The sequence below is a fragment of the Corvus kubaryi genome, unplaced genomic scaffold, assembly GCF_017639235.1.
Source record: "Corvus kubaryi isolate FWS band 111438036 unplaced genomic scaffold, C.kubaryi_AGA036_p1.0 138, whole genome shotgun sequence".
In the NCBI taxonomy this organism is placed as follows: domain Eukaryota; kingdom Metazoa; phylum Chordata; class Aves; order Passeriformes; family Corvidae; genus Corvus; species Corvus kubaryi.
The window spans coordinates 14692033-14711530 of record NW_024580672.1 but is presented as its reverse complement, the minus strand read 5'-3'; the positions used below and the strand labels follow the sequence as shown (position 1 = coordinate 14711530).

The 19498-nt window shown below is 41.6% G+C and overlaps 1 protein-coding gene across 3 annotated transcripts in view; it reads right to left on the bottom strand.

Annotated features, from left to right (window-relative positions):
* Positions 1 to 1459: 1459 nt before the first annotated feature.
* Positions 1460 to 19498, bottom strand: part of ACSL5 (acyl-CoA synthetase long chain family member 5) — a 30139-nt gene continuing 12100 nt past the window's right edge. For 2 of the 3 annotated variants that reach the window (XM_042019320.1, XM_042019318.1), the window contains exons 3-22: positions 12928 to 13111; positions 12271 to 12379; positions 11551 to 11615; positions 11370 to 11471; positions 10951 to 11050; positions 9610 to 9788; positions 8926 to 8958; positions 8676 to 8727; positions 8069 to 8142; positions 7531 to 7608; positions 7188 to 7322; positions 6578 to 6712; positions 6408 to 6503; positions 5803 to 5875; positions 4938 to 5026; positions 4741 to 4857; positions 4162 to 4305; positions 3138 to 3239; positions 2691 to 2762; positions 1460 to 2300 (exon numbers count right to left, since the gene is read on the bottom strand). In XM_042019320.1, the coding sequence (XP_041875254.1) occupies positions 2160 to 2300; positions 2691 to 2762; positions 3138 to 3239; positions 4162 to 4305; positions 4741 to 4857; positions 4938 to 5026; positions 5803 to 5875; positions 6408 to 6503; positions 6578 to 6712; positions 7188 to 7322; positions 7531 to 7608; positions 8069 to 8142; positions 8676 to 8727; positions 8926 to 8958; positions 9610 to 9788; positions 10951 to 11050; positions 11370 to 11471; positions 11551 to 11615; positions 12271 to 12379; positions 12928 to 13083 (2052 nt within the window). In that variant the 5' untranslated portion in view covers positions 13084 to 13111 and the 3' untranslated portion in view covers positions 1460 to 2159. Of the gene's footprint in view, positions 2301 to 2690; positions 2763 to 3137; positions 3240 to 4161; positions 4306 to 4740; positions 4858 to 4937; positions 5027 to 5802; positions 5876 to 6407; positions 6504 to 6577; positions 6713 to 7187; positions 7323 to 7530; positions 7609 to 8068; positions 8143 to 8675; positions 8728 to 8925; positions 8959 to 9609; positions 9789 to 10950; positions 11051 to 11369; positions 11472 to 11550; positions 11616 to 12270; positions 12380 to 12927; positions 13112 to 18618; positions 18675 to 19498 lie in introns of those variants that run through there. The other variant, XM_042019321.1, reaches the window with a different exon arrangement.

Here is a 19498-nt window from a genome sequence, read left to right as displayed (position 1 = left end):
ATTCAGCATATGTGCATCTCTGTACTGGAGACCAGATGAGTGCTTTTAAAAGCAACTTGGAAAGTCTGGATGTTATTTTAGCACTAAATCTTTGTATCATGGCAAAAAAAAAGTTGCAGAGAGTTGAACTTCATTGTACCTGTAGCCATCCTTACCTCAAATCTTCACCAGGTACAACAGTGCTCCAAGCCTGCTGTAGCTTTTTCTAGTGTTTAAACAATAGCCTGAAGTAATTTTTGCACCAGGTCAATGCAAACATGCCTAAAGTGCCCCTGTTTTTACTTCAGATCCATGTTGTGGAAGTAGTTCATATGGCAGAAGTGGCACACGAGACCAGTTTAAGACCAATTTACGCTTGAATTGCTGTATGTGTTTTATTGCTCAGGCACTGCCATTTACCCTCCAAGCCCATCTGTGCAGGGAAGCATCACTGTTTATTGTATCAACAAAAGTACTTTCCAGGTACTGCAGCAGGTGGCATCATAGAATTCTGCCTCGAGTTTCTACAGATCTCAGTGGCACTGGATTTACTGTCCCCAACTGACGTGCTCATTTTTGTGTCCAAAATCAGGATACACTTCTTCTTCCCTCTGGTTCTTTTTTTTTTCTCCCCAGTCTCACCTGGGGAAAAAAGTTAGGCCACCACGTGTTTTCATGTCACATTGCTTTAAGGAAAGCATAGGAAAGATAAGCAACATAGTTACACATGCACTTTCGGAGACTTAGAAGCCTTTACAGCCTCACATTTCTGCCAAGCACAGTAAGTGACACAATGGTTACCTGCAAATGTCAAGGTCTTTGGGCCCAGACTAGAAACAGAATTGGGTCAGTTGTTTTCACTAGTCAAAACTAAAGCTGCCTCACAGCAAGGGGTGGATCTTTTGATAAATCTTGCTTTCATTTTGGGATGGCTGACCAAGAGCATTAAAGAGGGAGAGGAACAGCCACTAGCTGAACAAGACAGGGAAGACAATTCTTGTACCCAGCAAAGAAAACTGGCCTAGGAAAGCTACAGATATGCCTTCCACATGTTGCATCCTCGCTAGCACTGCGTTGCCTTTTGAACTGCTAGAGCAGACTACTGCAGGGACAGGGAGGAGCTCTTAGCAGAGACAGCAGACTGATGGAAGATGTAAGAAAATGTTCGCATCTTGCTTAAATAATTTTCTAAAGCAGCAGCTTTAGCACAAGAAAATCTCACATCTTATTTCGTGTGGTAAAATCACTGTTTCAGCTCAGCCTGTGCTGAAGACAAGGAAAAGAAAGTCAAGTAGAGGAGCAGCTGAACTACAGGAGCAAATCTGGACTACACTACACTATATGGCTGGAGCTGTGGCTGACCAGTGACAGCATAGGGAACAAGTTTGTGTTCTGCAGCAGTTGTCTTCTAGCCATAAAGAGCCAGGCAGCTGACAATGTGGTTGCAGCAGAGCCACAAGTAATTCACGCAGGCTTTAGCTGGATTGTGCAGTCTCAATTTATTGCATCCTATATCCTTAGGATTGACAGCTAAAGTTTCACACTTATTAGGCTCAAATTTGTAAGTGTAAAGACTTTAACACTGCCATTTCACTTGAAAATGTGCAAAAACTGATCCAGTGCGTCCTAAAGAATGAACTCTGTTTGCTATAGACAAATGTACTTTGCAAACCAGTTGTTGCCAGATTACTCATTTTCATTATAAACAACCTATACCCTGTGGTCCAGGACTAGGAACAGGAAATTCACTTTTGTGTTTGCTAAACAGACGTTAGCATGAATTCATACTGAGTTCAGTCTGATTGCAGATCAATCCACAACAAGCCACAGTGGAGTTCATAGTTCCAGCAGGAAAACAAGATTTGCTTTTGCCAGTGAGAAGTTCATACAGCTGTCTTTCAAAGGCTTGAGGCTCTTGCGTGTTTTTGCATTTCAGTCACAATCCAAGAAAGATGAAAGTTCTGGCTTTGCCTAGACAGGTGATGCTCAGTCCCACGGGATGTTAACACTGCTAATTGTCAGTTATACTATAGCTGTCTTCATCCAAAAGTCATTTTTCTCAGGTACTAGAAACAAATTAATTTAAGTTCCTGTTCCTCTCCACTCAAGCCTGTCTTCACCATAGGCCATGTAGTGTCACAGATTTAACTACTCCATGCAGTTTAAATTAAACTGGCCATTTATTCCTGAACAGATGAATAGAGGGCCTCAATCTCCTTCTGGAAGAATTTAACAAGGTCTCCTCGCTTTGCCTTCAGTGTTGGTGTCAAGAGTCCATTTTCTACAGAGAACAACTCTGTGTGGATGTACAGGTCTTTAACCTATTAAAAGAAAACAATTTAGCATATGATGCCTAATTAAAAGACAAACAACAGTTCTTCCCAGCTTCCTTGGGCTCAGTGCAAGAATTCAGTCCCAGGAGATCCAGTAACTAAACTGGTTTTTTGGCTGACACAAGAGGGTGAAACTCCAGAACAGCCCCTACAGCCTGTTGTGAACCTCCACACTATCTCTTGGCAACTGCTACTGTTGCCCTGCACAGCTACTGGTCTCTTGGTGTAGAGACAGGCAGCCAGTGTTTGACTGCTTCAGTTGTCGAGGGCAGCTGCCTCAGGGCCCCTCCTGGCACAGTCATTAGCAGGAATTAAGACCTCCCAGCCATTGTGTTAGCAATACAAGTGCTGGTGACAAGCAGGCTTGAAAGTACTCACTTGTTCAAAGGATTTAAGGCCAGCGTCTCTTCCCAGTCTGATCAAATCGTCTAAAATAGCTTTCTTCACTGCCTAGAAGAAGCACAGCAGAAGCAGAGTGGGTAAAGCTGTCATTCTGTAATTGTAGCTCAAGACCATAACTATTTGCCCAGTCAAGGAGAACTGAGGATGGAAAGAATACGTATTTAAACATTCAACATTTCTTATATTAAGGCCACTACAAAGTCATGTCTATCTTCTCATTGGAATGGAAGCAGCGATAGCCCTTGAAGCAAGAGACACCTATACTCAGTTCCAGTTTTTGCTGTAAGGCTGCTTGCATGACTCACCCAGCATTAAACCAGTTCAATTTACCAAAAAAAGGTGAATAGAGCAAAGTCAGAGCAATGTAAGATTGGACTTAGAATTAAATTCTGTCTCTAGCCCACTAAACACAAAGCCACTCACAGGGTTTTTGCAGAGCTCTTCAAAGGAGCCTTTTACTCCCAGTTTTGCTGCAAATTCTGGAAGCATCTCAGCATCAGGAACCACTATACCTATTAGAAAAGACTGAAAACAAGTGGAAGTAGTCAGGCTGAGACCAAGATAAGGCATACTAAATGTCTTTGTGAGCTTGCTTGTGGACAGTGTTTCTATGACAAGTCACATATACATCCCCATGCATTTTCAGGGTTTCAAAGGTAGCCATGAGGATTTCCAAGTCACTGAGAGTTGTGACAGCAATAATTGAAGTACTGACGCAGTTTGCTAGGTGTGCTCAATGATCCAGTAATTACTTTTGGCTAGTTTACAGATTGAAGACTGGCCTCTGCTAGCATAGGTAACACCTCCATGGCAAAGGAATGGCGAAACACTTCTGCTGTGCAGAAGGGCTGAGAGAGTTGGGGTTGTTCAGCCTGAAGAAGAGAAGGCTCCAGGAAGACCTTTTTGTGGCCATTCAAAACTTAAAGGGAGCTTGCAAGAAAGATGGGGACAATTTTTTAGTAGGGCCTGTGGAAATAAGACAAGAGGTAATGGTTTTAAACTATAAGATAGTAAATTTATATTAAATACAAGGAGTTTTTTGAAAGCGTCAGGGTGGTGAAACAGTGGCAGAGGTTGCCCAGAGAGGTGGCAAATGCCCCATCCCTGGAAACATTAAAGGTCAGGCTGAATGGGGTTCTGAACAGCCTGAGCTAGTTGAAGATGTCCCTGCTCATTGCAGGGGGGACTGTTCTATGGATCCAAACTGTACAGAGCTGACCTGACATACTAATCCCACACGAGTATGTAATTAGCCTTTACCCAGCTTGCAAAAATGCCAGTTGGCACTTGGGAAGTCTGTAGGTCTGAGAACATATTCCTATAAACACAGCTCTCAGGAACAGATTTTGTTCAAGGACTCTTGTACATACATACATTTGTACCCTGCTCATCCAGAACTCATTGTGGGAGGAGATCTTGCAGGATACTCAGTTCTAACATCACTTACCCTCAGACTTTCCCCATGTACAAAGACCTGGGCTACAGGAGCACTTCTGATATAGACATTCTCTATCTTCTCTGGAGCAATGTATTCTCCTTGTGCAAGTTTAAATATATTCTTTTTCCTATCAATGATCTTCAGCGTTCCATTCTAGAAGTTAAAAGTGGAGGTCATTAGTTCCAAGTCCCTGTCTTGCTTATATAAGAAAAGATATACAGGCTTTGTATGAAAGGTACATCTGAAACTAGTCTAGAAACCACATACTGGTCTTTGCTTTCTACAGAGAGGGGTTTGTCTAATTTCTCCAGTTAGCTCAGGACATGATTAGACAGCTCCTTTATTCTCCCCAGACAGAAACCAAGATACCTTGTTATGTCACTTCTACAGTGAAGAATAGTCTTAACTACAGGCCTAGCAGGTGTTATTTGGTATCTTGTAACCTAATTGGTCTTTGGAGCTTTGCCTGGAGTTACCTAGGGAATCTACTGTGTAGAGACTTTTATCCTAGAATTCCATCTTTAGAGATTACTGTGAAGTAACAGGAATTCACACGCAAGAGATGGTTTGTATTAAGCAATTACTCACTGGCAACCATTTCCCTATGTCTCCAGTGTGGAGCCAGCCATCTTTATCAATTGCTTCTGCTGTCTTCTCAGGGTCTTTCAGATAACCCTTGAACACATTTGGTCCTTTAATGCAGACCTATAGCAAGTACAGAACACTGTTAGTCACCAAGTCTTATGTTTCAGTATTTCCTGACATGCATAGGAGATAATGCCTACCTCGCCTTCATTGTTAGAAGAGAAGTAGCTCATTTCTTCCACATCATCTAGTTTTATGATATTACAAGCCAGAGGGGCTCCAACATGGCCTAGGAGAAAAAAACAACAACAAAAAAAGACTGCAGTGATAGTATATACCTACTGGCTTTGTTCACTGCTTTAACAAGAACCACTACTGTTTAAAGGAGTCTGGCATCAAACGTTCAAGCAAGTTGTTGCAATGCCATTTTCAAACAGTTAATTTGGGACAAAAAGCAGCTAAGACTCTAAGACTTAGAGCATTATTGCTGTAATCAACCACACCAAGCACAAACCACTCCTGCCTCCTTAGGAGCCCCTCTCATAGATCCTGGTATTCATTTGCATTTCATCCTCATTATGCTCTGCAGTTACTGTGTTCACAACGATGGTGACTTGAGTCTGCCTTTAGAATATCCAGTACTTATCTTATGGTAAGATAGAAGCTAAATCTTCAAGGTCCTTCAGGAAAATAATCAAGTATCATGTCTAATATTTTTGAGTATTTAGGAGTATTTTTGAGTATTTAGTGTCATTTAGGAGATCAAGCTAGTTTCTTAAGGCCATTTGGGAAGTCCCTGTCCAGTTTGCTCAGCTCTCTCTATTCCTTTCCTGTATTCTGGGGCAGAGTCTAAACTGACCTATGACACTTTACACCAGGGTTCCTCATCTGGTTGAGTCAAGAATTTTAGCATCTATTAAGCAAACAGGTGATTGTTGATACCAAGAATCAGTTTGAGTATCCATGATTTAATTTTCATTAAACTGAAAGCAGTAGAGCACCTAGTATTGAGTGCCCCTTTATGCAGACAGCTCTGGGAGGCTTTCCAAGTCTCAGCTCCCATACCTGTTGTCCAGTCTCCAGGCATTGAGAAAGTGGATCCAGCTGAGCATTCAGTCTGGCCATAAGCTTCAAAGATCTGTGCAAGAAAGGATGAGTATTCTTGAACATCAAGTCCTTGATCTGAAAGGCCTCAGTTTCAACTGGGCCCATGCTCAAGTGTTCTTCTTAGGAAGGAAGCCAGAACAACCTTTGCCTTTAAGATATCTTGATCTTATTGTGTAACCAGGTGTTAAAGTTCACCTATCCAAACTTTGCTTCGGTCACCTCGTCTTCTGTTCTCAAATGTGCTACACTGGGAGCTCATTGACTGTCAGAATAAGCCACAAAGCTCAGAGGCAGCTGCCTGACTTTGAGTGCTGTATGTTCCAATTTCTGCTGCTCTATTCCTCTTCCCAGAGCCTACAGCATAGTTTTTTGGTAGTGTAGTTTGAAGTGAGTCCTGCAGAATTTTTTTCCTGTAACAGTTAACTCAGATGAAGCAGTCTGTAAATACCCAAGACTGACAGCAGTTTCCCCAGGAACAAGCTGAGCTGGACCCCAGCTATATCATTGGTCACTCATTTATGCATAGTTAAACAGGGCTTAATTTAAAAGAAAAGTCATCTTACCTGACAGCCTAATGCTGCTCTAAGAAATGTCAGGACAGAGGGAGATATAGGAGCTGCACCTGTTACCATGATACGCACTTTTCCACCCATGGTTTCCTAGAAGTGAAAAAGAAGCCATCAGATCCTCCAATAGTACATTGCTCAGCTCCCTTACACTTAGAATAACTTACCTGAACTTTTTTGAAGACTAGCTTGTCCCAAATGCTGTCATTTCGAATGATGCCCTGTTTTATTTCAGCCATCTTCATAAAAACAGCAAAGTTTAACAGGTAACGCTTCACTGGGGTGTTTGCACCACTCTGGATCTGCAAGGAAAAGTACCAGTGACTCTTGAGTTTAACTCCCATCTGTACCTCTCATTCTTGTCTTGTTAAGAGGCATCATATCTTACTTTGATGCTCTAGGGTCTGTCTTCACCACTGCGGTGTCTAGAAGGTGACCCGAAAGGCAATACTGGTTCATGTTACTGCTGAAGCACTACAGCCATTGCTTTGAGGAACAGGGATCCTTTTAGCTTTGCACTTGATTCATTTGCACTCCAAAAGTTAACAAAGTTTTTGTCTCTTAACAGCAACAAACGTAGCCCAGTCATGACTGGAGACACTGTTCTTATACTCCCAGAACTCTGTCCATCTCCTCAGAAAGGATTCTAAAAAATTCTTCCTGCTAAGGGGTAATTAACTAGTGGGGATATTATGGCATATTCAATATTGCTTTGTATTTGTATGCTTGCTTGCATATATGAACATGAAGACAATTTAGCTAAAATGGCTCACGTACCTTGTCATATACTCTATTGAGCAGTCTTGGTACAACTGGAAATAGCGTTGGCTTCAAGGTTTTCATGTCATCTGTTAGCAGCTTGATATCTCCTTGGAAGAAGCCTACTTTTGCTCCACAGCTGTACACCACGGCCTAAAAATTGACCAGACTAACCTTAGTCAAGAAGAATTCCTAGCTTCACTAGCCATAATTATTAGTCTCTGAAAAGCAGCATGATTTCCAGTGTCCACTTGTAGGAAAGTTACTCTGTGAATAGGTTTTGAGGACATACAGGTTGCTAACATGTCTTTTACTATAATTTGATTTATAAAAGCTCAGATATATATATATCTGTACGTACCTGTACAACTCTCTCAAACATGTGAGCCAAAGGAAGGTAGGAAATGGCAATATCAGAACTTGTACACTCAATTGTGCTCTAGAGGGAAAGGCAGTAGAAGTAGGTTAGCATTTTCTATGCCTGCTTGAGTTACTTTTAAGTAGAAAGTAAATAAAGTTTGGATCAATTTGAGTACTTTGAGATAGACACTTCCAATGACTGAAGCAACTCAGGCTCAGGCTCATCCATCACCTCTTCAAGATTTGCAGCTGTCCCTTAGCCACATTAAATCAAAATTAGTTTTATGTTTTGGCATGACATGAAACAGGTGGTTTAGTACTCCTGGTATTTAGGACTGACACATTCTAGAATAACTTTTGTGTAGAAGTTCTTATTCAAGTCAAACGAAGTTCCTTGCAGTACTATTGTCTCATTGAAAATGGGGCACTTAGGAAAGCATCAATTTCTGGGAGTGAATGGTTTACAGAAAATGCCCACATTACAGCTGACTTCATGACTTAGGGACATATCCTGGAGATCACCATTAGCAGTAGCTTACCTCTGTGCTCCTAAGGAAGGCAGCAGCATTTGAAACAACATTCTGATGTGTCAGCATGGCTCCTTTAGGGTTACCTTTGGAGAGATCAAGCAAGGTGAGCTGTGGCTCTTACTGCTTCTGCTGGCAATTTCCCATTTCTTGTCTGGCTCAGTTTGAACTATCTCAGTACTAGGCTCAGTCACAGCAAGCATTGTCTTAAGAGATCACAAATATGCCTCATCTTGAGTGCTTTCCGCTGTGGATATTACATAAAAGAGATGGCTACTGAAACAGCAGAGCACTTGGGAGTAGCATAGAGAATGCTGAAACATGACTTTTTTTTAGCTCCCGTGGATCAAAATACACAGTTGAACAACCAATCTCTTTTACATTAAGGCTGCATTTTTCATAGGGTCAGACAAAATGAATTTAGCTTTTCTTGCCCCCAGCTCTAAGAAACTTTGTCCTAGTGCACTTGACTTGTAGTGACAGTATCCCAAGTAAAATGCAACAGTGGTTTGACACTGCTCTAATTTACTGGTTTACTTCCATATTCTTAGGATTTCTTTTTTTTTTTTTTGCCAAAGGGAGGCTCTTTCAGTGGGGAAGAATCACTATAAATTCTTACCTGTTGTTCCACTTGTAAAACACACAACAGAAAGATCTTCAGGCTTAGGAGGCTAGAGAGAAAAAGCCACATAAAGTCAGTGTAAGGATTATGATGCTTATCTGCAATTATATACAATTCTTAACTGTGATGAATCAGGAATTCTGGTTCACAAAAAAAATTCTTCCAGCCTCCTCTACTAGCAGCATAGCAAGAGGTCTTTCCAGAGACTAGTTTTACAAGTCTATAGCTGTTTCACAGAGATACTTACAACTGGTTCTCTGATGTTGTTTTTTCCCAGCTCCTGTGTTAGAGAAAAAACCACAGCTTAACAGATGTGCACAATAGGTGAATAGGTAAATGCATTTCAAATGCAACACCTGTTTTACTACTTTGCTTCTCGATACTCTGTCTCATTCAAACATGTACGTCTTCCTGAATCCAATACCCATAACTGAAAAACTGCCTGCTGCAAGTGTGAAAAGGACACATTTGAATGTGTGGAAAGTGATCAGAACTACTTAAGGAATTTGGAAAACCTGAGTGGAGATGTTTCCTTTTATTTGACATAGGGCACATCTCTTTACATGTATACAAGCTTAAGCCTAGTATTGGGCTGTCTAAGCAGCCAGTAATTTGCACTTACTGTTCCAATTAGACTCGAGTGCCAGCTTAGAAGCCTGATAAATCCTGTTACAACAGTATCAGGAATTAAGCTAAGCAAGTCTTCGGTTTAATGCTTACTGGCTGTCCACAACACAGACACAACTTCAGTCAATGGTTTGAACTCTGCAACTCAATTTAGCTGAAGATATCAAATTTCAAAATGACTGCTCATCAAGATCTCAGGTACAGCTGCAACAGTCGAGTAATCCTTACATTAAAGTGTCATTGCTGCCACAGAAGATCAAGGTGTCCAGCTGGCAAAGTATTCCAGAAGCCTTTAGCCACCTACCTCAACCTCCTGCAGTGACAAAATTTCAATTCCCACTTTAGCTCCTCTGTCCTTGAGCTCTTTATCAAAGAGATCCATGAGAACAATAATCTTCAGACATGGGGTCTTTTTTTCCTCACAGTTCTTAAGCAAGACCTCTGCCTTAGCAGGTGTGTCACAGATCACCACACTTATGTCAGCTACAGAAAAGAAATTATCAGAAGTCTATTTAGAAGACATGAGGCCAGTGACAGCTCAGCAGCACATACTTTTAGAACACAACATTGGTTTGATGCCATTTGCATTTGTTCATACGGATTCAGTGGCTGGCTTACAGTGCTAAGACGGTTCCTCCTTCCACATACAACTGATTGGGCAAACCTGAGATTCTGGCAATATAAAGTGAGGGCAAATGCTGAGGAGATGAAGAGAAATATCTTTTCTCACAGTCAAGATGGACAGTGAAACTTTTGGTATTGCCATGATATTGTTTGGGTTTAGCCATCTTCCTTAAATCTGAAGAAATTTGGGCCCAGTTGAAAGAGGTAGCTAAAATTCTTGAGTTAATACTTCAGCTGCCCTGCAGATGCAGTTACAAAAGCGTTTTCCTTTAAGTCAGCAGAGGAACTGGATTTGCCTAGGCCTGCCAGTTCCCAGTTAAACTGGTAAATCACAGCTGTGTAATCCCAAGACAAGACCCGTTCCAAGGTTCACCGCCATAACTGTTGAAGGGATTTTGCTTGGCAAATCCTTTTTATGGGATGAATCCCAGATCACTGTAACAATAGTGGATATTTATTTCCCCCATATCTCTCCTAAGACTGGGGGAAGAAAGTCTGAAGATTTATTTAACTTCCTTGCCAGTTTATTCCATGGTGGCCTGCTAGATGTTGTCTCTACAGAACATGCAATAACCTGATAGATTAAACAGATTTAGGCATACCTTTACCCTTCCCTCCTCCAGTCTTTTCATCCTACAACTTTAAATCAGACACACACATCTAGTCTTAATTTACATGTAAGTCTGTCTGCATTGTCTGTTTGTTTGGCAATGTGGGAGTTCAAGATTGCAAAATCTCAAGTAGCAAATAGTTGAGCACTCTGATTGCAGAATGGTCCACAGGATCTAGCAGATCCTTCAGTGGTCTTGCAATCAAGACACTAGGAGACATAGGAAGCCCACTGGATTCTTCTAGGCATTGAACCATGTGCCCTGAAAAGCAGCTTAACTAACAAATTAAGTGTCTATAAGAGCAGCAAGGTTAAAGCTACTCTGGTTTTTACAAATTCCCTTGAACTTAGCCCTCCCAAAACAAAGTTTCCTAGAAAAATCCTTACGAAAGAGTGAAAGTCAATATTTACCTTTGTTAAGAATATATACAATGGCCTCTGGTCCCAGAGTGTCATAGAGAGGAACAGCAACCATTGAGTAGGTATAGCAGGCATACTCTGAAATGATCCACTGAAAAGAGAAAACAGCATAGCTAAGGAAAACTAGGAGCTCTCAAGACAGGATTGCCTACAGACTACATACTTCCATGACTAGCCCATGCACATGGCAGTGGGGGGCTATGTAAGGAGCACATCCATGAGAATCAGAGTTGTGAGAGATCATTTTATTACATGCTTGGAATGGTATGTGCTCAGTCAGTAAAAAGGGACTTGGGAAGGAAAAAGTTGTGATTGTTCCTCATGTGGCCTGTAACTATTTAAATACAGCCTCTCCTCTCACCCCAAGGTGTCAGAATAGTGTAGGAAAGAATACACAATTTGTTGCTTACCTCTGGTCTATTCTGAGCAAAAATGCCAATAAACTGGTTTGATGATGGTTGGCATCCTTTTTGCAGAAGCCCTGATCCCAGGTATTTAGTTCTGTCCGAAACCTGCAAGGTAGTTTTTCCCCCACATTAGTGTTACAAGGCAGTACCCCAAATTAATTCATCTGTCACTTACAATACTCACCTGTTTATATGTCAGCCACTGATAAGGTTGCTTGGGTTTCCTGTAGCCCAGACAGTCACCATTTCCTAATGAAACAGTTCAGAAAAGCAATTTCAAAATTCAGTACTGAAGTTGCATAACACTGCAATAGAAACACTTGAAGTGGGAAATGTTTTCTGTCAGACATTCAGGTAACTGCATGGAGTGCAGGTCAGTGTCCATGGTTAAGCACTCTGCCCAAACCAAGACTGTAAGACTGTTAGCTTTATCCTTACAAGCAATACTTCTAAGATCTGGTGATATTTTTCCATTGCACAACCCATGTGAGGTTGAAATAGCTTGCAAACCATCACATATTTCCATGCATTGGACTTGTGAAATGACATGCACAAATTCGTATCTATTGTAAACAGGCAGTAATTTCACAGGAAAACTCTCATCATGAGACAAAGGAGAGGTTTTTCCCCACCCAGTTCCTCTGATGCTTTGCATCTGCTGACTCTTGACTGAACTCTACCATCTTCAGCTTCTGATGTTTGTTCCTGCCCAGTCTGCCAAATAAGACTAATGCTAAATTGGGACAGGGACAAATATGGTCACTTGTCTCTCCACCCTACAGAAGGCTAGAAAAGCTTTTGTTAGCCTGCACTGTTACCACAGCTAAGACCCAAGGAAAAGGATCTTGGAAAAGTTTTGTTTACTTGTGATAGACAAGTACTAACTACCAGATGCAAAGCTTACCAGAAATATGAACTCCTCTCTGGAAAACTTCATATAGGGTTTTAGCATCTTCAAAGTAATAAGAAAGCAGGTTATTATCTGTCAAGAGTGCACTTCTTCTGGCTCCTCTCTAGGAAGAGAGATGGTTATGAAACAGTGCAGAACAGATGAAATGTCATTTGTTCCTCAGCCATTCTCTCAGCAATCCCCTTTAAAGCATTTCAATAGCATTGCATTGTTGGGGAAGTCTTTTCCCTTCCTGATTTTGATCTACTCAGTCACATGCAGAGGAATTTTCTCGATGGCCCACATTAACATTCAGTTATAGGTTATTGAGAGGCCTTGACTAAGACTGAGTTGCTAGCACTTGCCTTAATTCATATAGTCTATCACCAGTTTCAAAGGTGATGCAGTGCATTGAAAATACAGGAAAAAGTCAGTGACAGCCAAAGCTATCTGGTAAAAAGCCCACCTAATCCTGGTTGGATGGAGCTGCTGTTTCTCATCTTAGCATCTTAAGACTTCCCTTCTCCCCACCACGCTCTTGAGTTGTACACCTGGGAGAGAAGGCTGTGCACATCGGACAGGAGAGCTTCCACTGACACCCAGAGTTAGAATGGATCAGTATTCAGATTAAGCTCCAAAACAGACCATGCCCACAAGCAGAGAAAGCATTACCTCAATTCCTACTGACTGCTTGTTCAAGTCAACAGGAGGTAAAAGAGGTTTCGGCCTGCTTATCACCCACAGGAAGATGACAGCTCCAAATGCAATAAGACTGATCAATGCTGGTGTTGGGAGAGGTGAGAATAATACTTGAAGTATCCAGATCATTGTGCTGGATCAGTGGAGCCAGAGGAACCTGAAACAAACAGGAGGTTTAGTAGACTTGGGTTAGAAGCTTTAATTACTTATGAGCCATGGTTACTTAAGTAGCTTGTTAAACAATACTGCAAATCATTTCATCAGTTTGCCCCTGGAGCGTCCTGGTACGATAGTGAATCACACTTATGCAATGTTTTAAGCCTCTTAAGAGATCTCAAGTCACCTGTCACCATAAATCTTAATCTATGCTGCATCCAGCTCCACAAAAAGCCAAAGCCTGATGAAGTCAGACAAGGAACAGATTCTTTCCATCCTCAAGTAAAAAAAAAAAATCTGCCTGGAGAAAACCAGTATATAATTTCCCAAATATATTCCCCAAGTATAACCAAAAAATGCCTTCTTACTTCCATTATGTGAATCAAGGAAGTAAGAAAATTCCTCAATATCGTAAGTGTTCAATAGGAAGTGGTTTTGCTGAAATAGTAAGGGTATTGATAAATTACATGTTTGATACACTTACACATATGTCTGCAGGATAAGCTGCTCTTACTGTTCATGCTAGACAAATATTTCAGAGTGACAGTGTGTTCAGCCAAAGAGAACAACACAAATCAAAACTGTGAAAGTTGCTTTCCACTAGGAAGTGGTAACCTGGGAGTCAGTGTGTGCAATGGAAGTCTAGCTGGGAAATACAGAAGCAATTCTGCTGCTTGCATCCCCCAGGGTATCTTCTGTGAAGGGCAGGGAGGTAGAGGCACCTCCATTCTCCATCATGAAGAGTCAGATGTACAAACTTTATTCCTTTAGCTCAGAACCCACTACTAAATCCTAGTGACAGAGCAAATCACATTTGCACCATTTGTATGTTGGAAGCTTTCTAGACTGACACATCTATTCTCACATCTTTTTAGAGGGATGCCAGAATAGTCATGTTAAAACTCCTGTCGTGGTTTGGCGCTGACCCAACACCAGGCACCCACAAGAGCTGCTCATTCACCCTCCCCTGCCACAGCTGGGCAGAGGAGTGAAAAGAAAAAAAAAACAACAAATGCTTCATGACTGAGGTAAGGACCAGGAGAAACATTTCAAGGGTGAACCAGGCTCAACTTAAGTTGCAAAGTGAATTTATTACTAACAGAATCAGAGGAGGATAATGAGAAGTAAAATAAGCCCTTAGAACACCTTCCCCCCCCCCCCCCCCGCCCCTCCCTCCCCCCGACAGTGCGGGGAGACAGGGCACGGGGGTTTGGTCAGTCCATCATTGAGATTTCCTTCCGCTACTCTGGGAGAGGATTCTTCCCCTGTGAGGCCGTGGGGTCCCTCCCATGGGAGACAGTTCTCCTGAACTTCCCTGGCGTGGGTCCCCTCTCAGGAGCAGCAGCCACACCGCCCCTGCTGCAGCCTGAGCCCCTCCCACGGGCCCACAGCCCTCCCAAAACTGTTGTGCCGTGGCTCTCATTCCACAGGGTGCAGCCCTTCAAGGACAGGCTGCTCCCGCCTGGAAGCAGGGCCCTCTCTCTCCAGCGGGACTCCCACTGGATCACAGGCTCCTCCAGGCATCCACCCGCTCTGGCACGGACACCTCCCCCACGGGCTGTGGGTGGATCTCTGCATCCCCCGTGGATCCCCAGGGGCTGCAGGGGGACAACTTGCTCCACCATGGTCTGCACCATGGCCTACAGAGGCATCTCAGCTCCAGCGCCTGGAGCACCTCCTCCCCCTCCTTCTTCACTGACCTTGGTGTCTCCATGTTGTTTCCCTCACATGTTCTCACCTCCTCCTCTGACTAGAATCCAAAATCTTGTGACTTTGGTTTGATTTTCTTCTTAAATATGTCATCACAGAGGCATCACCAACCTCTCTCATTGGCCCAGTTTTGGCCAGCAGCATGTCCCTCTTCAGAGCCATCAGACTTTGGCTCTGCCAGACATGGTGGGAAGCTTCCAGCAGCTTCCCCACAGGAGCCATCTTTGCAGCCCCCCGCTACCTAAAACCAGGCCATGCCAAACCAATACAACTCCCCTTAATTACTGATTAGTAGCAATCAGTTTGGGAACTTTTACAGTCTTTTCCCATCCCCAGATGGCCAGAAGGAATTTTTACTCATTGCATTTTGCATGACTCTTCCCTGGGCATGAAATGTTTCAATCAGCAGTGAGAGAATAGAGCAGGTAACCAGAGAAACCACAGGCCTGTACAGCTGAACCAGTTTTTTTTACTGAAGTGTGCTCTCATCTTCTCGTTTTAATAGCAATTTTAAGACAATTTCCCAGAAACCCTGAATGATAGGTTGTTTTTAGAGTATCATGCTAGAGGTAAGGTACAAAACTATTGTATCTATAGCACCAAGTTGTCTTTTATAACTTATTTCTATGGCTTAGCATTAACACAGCCTAGTCAGACAGATCAGAGCAGTGGTCACAAATAGCTACTTGTCTGTTACATGGACTTATTTGGCAGAAAACTTACTGAAGACACTTGTCTGACCTTTTTGTGATAAGGATCAGAGAACCCAGTAACCCCAAATTCTCTGTGCAGCAGTAGATAAGTTGCTGAAAATTTTTGCATTGGGGTATTTTCATGTTCTCACTGACTTGCATGCAAAGCAGTTTGTACCAAGACATCTGGGAGGTCTGAACATCAACCCCTGAAGTATATGATTTTTTTGCTTGGAGCAAAGAACTCAAAGTCCAGAGAGAATGCCTAATCAATAAATGATCATTAAATGCAGCAAAGTTTTTGCCTTCAGGTTCTGAATTGATTCCACAAGTCTCTTGCATAGAAAGAAAGAAAGATCAGTCAGTAGTCTAATCCCAGTGTAGCCCACCCAGCATCCATATAGCTAGTCAAGGATGATTTTCAGCTATATTTGAATGACTTTTTAATTTAAAGGAAGACCTGTTAACAAGTTTCTCTAAAGTCTGGGAAGTATTATATGATCATTAGCTTCTCAGGTTTGCTGGGTGTTTTTAGCAACTGTCTCCATTAGCAGCACTGAATGAGACTACATATGCAGGACTATGCATGTACATCCTTTAAAGCTAGAGAGATTAGTGTTGTATCAAAAAAGCACAGATGCACAAAAACACAGATCTAGGTAACACAAAATGCTTTTCATATCTGAAAAACTATTTTCAACTCCCTTACTTTATTAATAGAATAATGGCACAGTTTTGCTTTTACTTTCCAACAGTGTTTCCACAAATGGGCTTTAGTCACTTCTATCAAAAGCACATAGGGTGTGTTATTCAAGCTGTGGCAAGAGATTGTCAGCAAATTTGTCTCAATTCCCAGAATTAGGACAGTTGTTTCCTATGCTTAGAGCTTCTACTGTAACTATTTGTCAATCCAAGTAGCTGCTAATTTATCACCTCTGGTATCATCCAAATGCCACTTAATCCTGCTTCCCTCGAAGCAGAAGAGCTAGAGAGAGGAAGGAATCTGTACTTGATAGACCTTCCATCCCTGATAAGAGAACAGCTGCAGCCCAGATCTGTCCTATGCTACAACCAGAGTTTAACCCACAAATCCAAGTGCCCTGTGCATGCATAGTACCTGATTTCTATCAACTTAGTGGAAACTCAGTGCAGAACAAGACAAAACCAGAGCATTTCAGGCAGACACCAGCAGAGCAATTTTGAGCACCAGTTGCCTTTTTAAACATCAGAGGGGACAGAGGTGGAGCGTTTGAAACCTCTGAGTTCTGAAGGGCTCAACTCCCAGGGATACAAAATGCACAGGATGTCTCAAACCATCTGTTAAGCTTCTTGTGCAAGATGCTGGACAGTTGAAAGTGTACTTAGGTTGTCTGCCCTGATCAATGGTCAGGGATAAGATGCACTAAGCTCCAGAGTCAAAGGCTTAGTTTTTATCAGAAAAGATTACAGATATACCATTTACAACCTTGAGTTCAGGAGTACACATTCTCATTTCTACTGTACCTCCCCCTTAACAGCTATTCCTTCACTGCCTAGAAGGAATTAAAGTTATTCTCTATGCTCTCCACGTGAGGAGATTCTCTCCAGTGGAAAGTGGCTGATCTTTGTACTTTTGAGTACGCAAATATGAAGAAAAGTCCCTGTCATCCATCCCAAGAGTTCATTATGGATAACAAATCAACCTCTGATACTTGCACAATTTTGGAAGCAATAGTCATGCACTGCCTGGTCTTCTAGAGTTATATACTTTGTATGAAGTTTGCCTAAGCTTTTGATGTGATCATGACATCTTTTTGTCTCAGCATTAGTAATGTAACACGGACTGTTTACAAGCAGGAAAAGCGGAGTACAGCCACCTACACAAATTAATTACTTAACCACCAGTAGCTCACTCTTTCCATTTGTTTATGCAGTGCAGCTCTTGCCTGGTGTCATCCTGCAGATGTGAGCCACTGTGCCAGTTCTTACGCCTTGGAAACTATATTCCATATTCCTCCTTGATGCAGCTGAAGTCTAAACCACAGGGTTTAGGAACCTCTAACTTTGATCCAGAGAGAAGCTAAAGCACAAAAGCTCAGCAGTGACTTCTGGTCAGAGCCATGCAAAAAAACAAAGCAAAATGCTCAGTAACCTGCATTAAGACCAGGATACACTTCAGTGAGGCCTTGCTTTTGGAGCACCTGTTCAGAGAGTCAGAGCCAAACAGTTCAAGCATCCTTTGATCTTAGCTGAGAAGCACTCTGCTAGAGGGTGGGAAAGCACGAGACCTCAGTAACTTACTTTCAGGAAGTAGAGTGCTGTGGTTTCTGAGCCTTGCTCATGAAACCTATTGAATTCAAGATTTCAGTATATTTAAATAGAAAGGCCATTTTTTATAAGGAATTTTACAATGTTGGATATGACACTATTTAGTACTAAAAGTTATTTTCTCAGATAAATTGAAATCCAAGCTCTCATATAGTCTTTATATCAGATTTTCTCCTTGAAATTACCTACTCAGAAATATGCTCAACTGGCCCTTCGAAGTTTTTAAGAATTTAAAATATAGTCAATGTAGCAGGTTCTGTTATTGTTTATCCTATTAGATAAAACAGGTTCACTTGCAAAACATTCATTCATCAATACTGTATTAATAGGAGGTTTTCTCTAGTGATAGGGCATGGTTGAAAGAACAAGGACTAAAGCTTGATTTCAAAATACACATAGAACTCCTAAGAAAATTAGAATATTATCACTAGGCACCTTAGCCACACAGAGAAAAGGTAGCACTAAAAGTTTCTAGATATTAATGTCCATTACTTCATACTGTCACAGCACTTCTATTATGAAGAACAAAGAACAAACACAGATCTGAACTTAACTCAGCCCAAGGTCCACATTTAACTGATAGCACACTACCAGAGATTTCCTAGGAGGCTCCTGAAAAACTCATTATCTTGAACCCTGCATCTAATCACTGCACTTGCACATTGGATTTAGCAAAGCCCATGTGAGTAACAACAAGCAAACATGAGCAATAAAGCAAATAAAGTAGAACTTCATTACTTACACAGGAAATATAGCAGAGCACATACAGAGATGAGAGCTAGAGAGTAAAGGCACCTACCATTTTGAATATAGGATAGGAAGTCAACCTCTTCTCCTTAAGTAAAAGGGAGCCTTAGCAGCACAGTACAAAACCAACACCACTTAGGTAACACTCATGTTAAAAACTACAGTCAGTTTCCTGTCCCTCGTTTGAATAAATCAGCAAGCAGAAAAGCATGTTGGGAGGGGAGCTTTAAAGGGGAAGAACTTGCATGGGGAAACTGGAGTGATTAAAAAAAATAAAACAAAAACCCCCACAACCCACCCACACAAGAAGAAGTCATTGAGCTTTTTTGTTTCTTAATGAAAACAGCTTGAAGTAAATCTAAATGAAAAGTAAACCAAAGAATTTTGAAATTATATTTATAGTTTATTCTTTTTAATCTCTTTGCTATTATCTTCTCTATGTATAAAGCTGTAATAGCAATTTTCTCACTAGAGCTGCCTGTATGTTAAGGTGAGCAGAGCTTTGTAGCCTGTAATACCAACAACATGCTTTGACTACAGTATTTCTCATATACTCCTGCAATGAACTTGCTGGTGGGCTGGATTTCTGCTGCTGGTTTTGCTTTCTTTGGTTTTGCTGTTAGGTTTCTTCTTGGTGTTGTTGGGTTTTTCGTTTTTTTCTTTTTCTTCCAGAAGCTACCTAGTTCTTTCTGCTCTGTTACAGACTTACATAGGTGCAATTATTTGTACAAGGTAACAGTGAATCATGTTTGTTTCCTTCTATGGTAGGGATTTTTTCAATGATTTCACAGTTTCATTTCTTTGTTTAAAAGTTTATAGCTGTTGCAGTTTCTCTTTTCCTCTTCAATGCTTGTCTGATATAACTGGAATTTTGCAGTAGGTTTGGAGGGATGGGAAGATAGTAACTTCACCTATCTCTCTCCTTTATTGCC